General features: G+C 28.8%; 1 protein-coding gene across 1 annotated transcript; it reads right to left on the bottom strand.

Annotated features, from left to right (window-relative positions):
* Positions 1-1,438: 1,438 nt before the first annotated feature.
* Positions 1,439-3,385, bottom strand: LOC130825208 (uncharacterized). The gene is made up of 2 exons (XM_057690324.1): positions 3,265-3,385; positions 1,439-2,460 (listed from the first exon to the last, which is right to left on the bottom strand). Exons 1-2 carry the CDS (start codon positions 3,301-3,303, stop codon positions 1,711-1,713), a joined length of 789 nt encoding a protein of 262 aa, XP_057546307.1. The 5' UTR covers positions 3,304-3,385; the 3' UTR covers positions 1,439-1,710.
* Between the last annotated feature and the right edge of the window lie 265 nt (positions 3,386-3,650).

The raw sequence follows: 3,650 nt of genomic DNA, 5'->3' as shown, positions 1-3,650 counted from the left end.
CGGTTGTACATCCAACTTCTTTCTTGCCTAGAATTCATTTTTAACACCTAAATATAATATAATAATATAATTATTCAACTGATTAGTAAAGTAAGTTAATGACAATAAAAATATATAAAACAATTCATTAAAATAAAATTAACGACAATCAAAATAAAATATAAAACAATAAAAAAATATAAAAAACTCAAGTAAATAACAAACGAAATAAAATATGTACTAATTAAATAAAAAAAATAATCAAATTAACGACAATAAAAATTAAATATAAACAATAACAATAAATAAAACAACTCACGTAAAGATAAAAAACAAGCTAGATAATAGAATAAGAAAATCACTAACCTCTTCTATATGGCGACAAAACGGCGATCACAAATCCATCGCCACATTTTGAAATTCAAATTGATAAAACATTGGCGAGGAAATGTCACCAACGAAAAAAAAAAACGAAAAAATCAAACTAGCGACTACTTAGCGACCAACAAGCCCGTCGCCATATATAAAAAAAATTTATAAAAATACTGTCTTCGAGGCGAGTACTTGGCGACCGACAACCCCGTCGCTAAATATTTTATAAAAAATAAAAAAATTAAATGCGCGTGGCGAAGGATGGGCGATGACTTTTCCCGTCGCCAATTTGCTTTCCCTTTTTGCCACGATCCCCGCCGTCGCCTTTCCGTCGCCACGGGCGACCAACCCGCCCCCTCGCTATTTTTTCATCGCTATTTCGATACTTATTTGTAGTGTAAATTGTTAATAATAAATCAACCTTTGCTTCTCTTTTTTTTTAAAAAAACCAACATTCGCTTGATCCGCTAAAAATAAACCTATTTATTATTTATTTTTAAATAAATTCACCTATTGAATATATTTGTTAAATAAACCAACCTATTGTTTATAACATTCTTCAAAGCTTATTTGTAAGTCAAGAATTATGAATAAACAATAGTTGAGTTTATTTTCAGCAATTATAGTGAATATAAATGGATTTATTTAAAAATAAAAAATAATTGAGTTCATTTTCAGCGGATTGAATAAAAATGGATTAATTTTTTACAATTTTCCCTTAATATTAGAAAAAATTACTAAGAATAATACAACCTTTTTCTTATTTTCCTACGATAATACCAATTTTTGATTAACCATGAATAATACTAACTTAAAGGGTATTTCTCGAGAATATCCTTAACATGTTAAAAATCAAACTATAGAAAATTATATGACAAAAACAATTGGTAAATTAGTTAATAAACTAAAGTTAATATTATTCTAAGAAGAAACCCCCTAAAATAGTATTATTAATGGTTAATCAAAAATTAGTATTATTATTGAAAAATTAATGAATAATATTATTCATGATAATTTTTCCTCAATATTATTTGGTCATGTTACACTAGATACTTGTACTTGTTTAGAGTCCGACCAAAAGATATTCTTGCTAAATATGTGTGTTCAAACTCTTCAAATGACATTTATCTCCTAAGTTGTTGACACTATTGTTAACCATGTTAATTTACATCAATAAACTTTATTATATATATTACATTAAACATAAACGAAATTTTACAAACCCATTACATCAACAGATACTAAATAATTCAACATAATGCTGCCAAATGGCTCATATAATTATTTTCATAATTATAATTAATTAACATAAATAGTAATGCTTCCAGGGAATAGGGTTGGGCGTAGGACCAAAGTAGTTCACAAAGATTGACTAGTCGATAAACCATTGTTTTCCTTGGTGAAAATAACCTTGCGATTATGAGTTAACACAATAGGATTATAACGAGATTTAAAGTCTTTAACAAAAGATTGGGTAATTGATAAACCATTGTCTTCCTTAGTGGAAATATCCTTACGTTTATGCGTTAACACAATAGGATTATGATGAGGCGCAAAGTCCTTTACAAAAGATTGGCTAGTAAATAAACCATTATTTTCCTTGGTCGAAGTAGCCTTACCATCATGCGTTAACACAATAGGATTATGACGAGGTCTAAAATCCTTTACAAAAGATTGGTCAGTCAATAAATCATTATTTTTCATGGTCGAAATAGCCTTACCATCATGCGTTAACACTATAGGGTTATGACGAGGCCCAAAGTTCTTTACAAAAGATTGGCTAGTCAGTACACCATTATTTTCCTTGGTCGAAGTAGCCTTGTCATCATGCGTTAACACAATAGGATTATAACGAGGGCCAAAGTCCATTACAAAAGATTGGCCAGTCAATAAACCATTATTTTCCATGGTCGAAATAGCCTTACCATCATGCATTAATACAATAGGATTATGACGAGGCCCAAAATCCTTAACCAAAGAAATGCTTATTGGTTTTTTCATTAAAGGATTCCCTTCTTCATTTAACTCTAGGTTCATTCCAAGGGCTTCAATTGCTTTCTCTCCCCAATACTCTCCGGCGTCTTTGCGGCCATTCGTTGAGCTGACATGCTACACAATACATTAATTAGGGTAATCCTGTAATAGTGTAGCAATTTTTTCATCAAATAAAGAAAAGCACATAAACCTATATTCCTAGGCAGAGCTATAAAGCTAATTATAGGCGGAGTAAAAATTGACAAATTTTTTAAAGGGCCTGTGCAATTTTAAAAAATATGATATTTTTTTAAATACTTTTATAGTGAAATCAAACTTATAGTGTAAACTTGAGTTAAGCACTCAATTTCATACTAACAAAATGAGTATAAATTTAAATGAGAAGTTCATTAACCTTTTAATCCACTTTGTGAATCCACCATGCCCACAACTTCACATCTCCCTTTAAGGGGAGCAGATCAAAATGGAAGGTGTGGAAGAGAGACTTTTCAAAAAAATAACATAACACAAGTTATTAGCTTTTTTTTTTTTTATTAGTTCACAGATTCTAAAATAATTAATAATATTTTCCTCTTTATTGCTTAATTACTTTATTGCAAAATAGCATATATGTGTTTACAGTAATCGAAACGATAAATAAAATAAGTATAAAACTGTCTTTTTAGGCCCTCTTATTATAAGGTTCTCTACTATAGACCGCTTTCACATGATTACCATAAAAATTATATTTGGGCATTTCTACTTTAACTTTATTTTTTATGGTAAAACAATTACAGATATATATATATATATATATATATATATATATATATATATATATATATATATACTTCTTACCAAAATACTTGCACAAAACGTAATTTTGCGCAGGAATTACTTAATAGGTTTGAAGTAGATAATTGATGAGCTGATGCTTACCAAGAAAACAGCAAGGAGAAGAGTGATGAAAAGCCTCATATTTTCAGATAATAGGGAAAAAAAACACTTCGCTTAGCTTTCCAAGTTGTATGACTTGTGGCTCTAGGATCCTTCTTATTTGCTTTATATAGAGGAATTCTACTCTTTGTTTTCTTTTGTTTTTCTACTTCAAAATATTACACTTAGAAGAAATTAATTTAAATAAATTTTTTAAAACATATATGTTATGTATACAATATAGGGAATTTCTACATAGCAATCCTGAATTTTTGGCTTTTCTACAAATGTTTTTTTAAATTTACGTGGTGACCTTAAACTTTTAACTTTTTCATGTGCAGATAAAATATTATGTTTTTGGTTAAACTAAGTAATTATTTCGACTAAAT

This window comes from Amaranthus tricolor, chromosome 10 (assembly GCF_026212465.1).
Source record: "Amaranthus tricolor cultivar Red isolate AtriRed21 chromosome 10, ASM2621246v1, whole genome shotgun sequence".
In the NCBI taxonomy this organism is placed as follows: Eukaryota; Viridiplantae; Streptophyta; class Magnoliopsida; order Caryophyllales; family Amaranthaceae; genus Amaranthus; species Amaranthus tricolor.
Note: the sequence above shows the minus strand (reverse complement) of the source record. Positions and strands in the feature narration are given on the sequence as shown.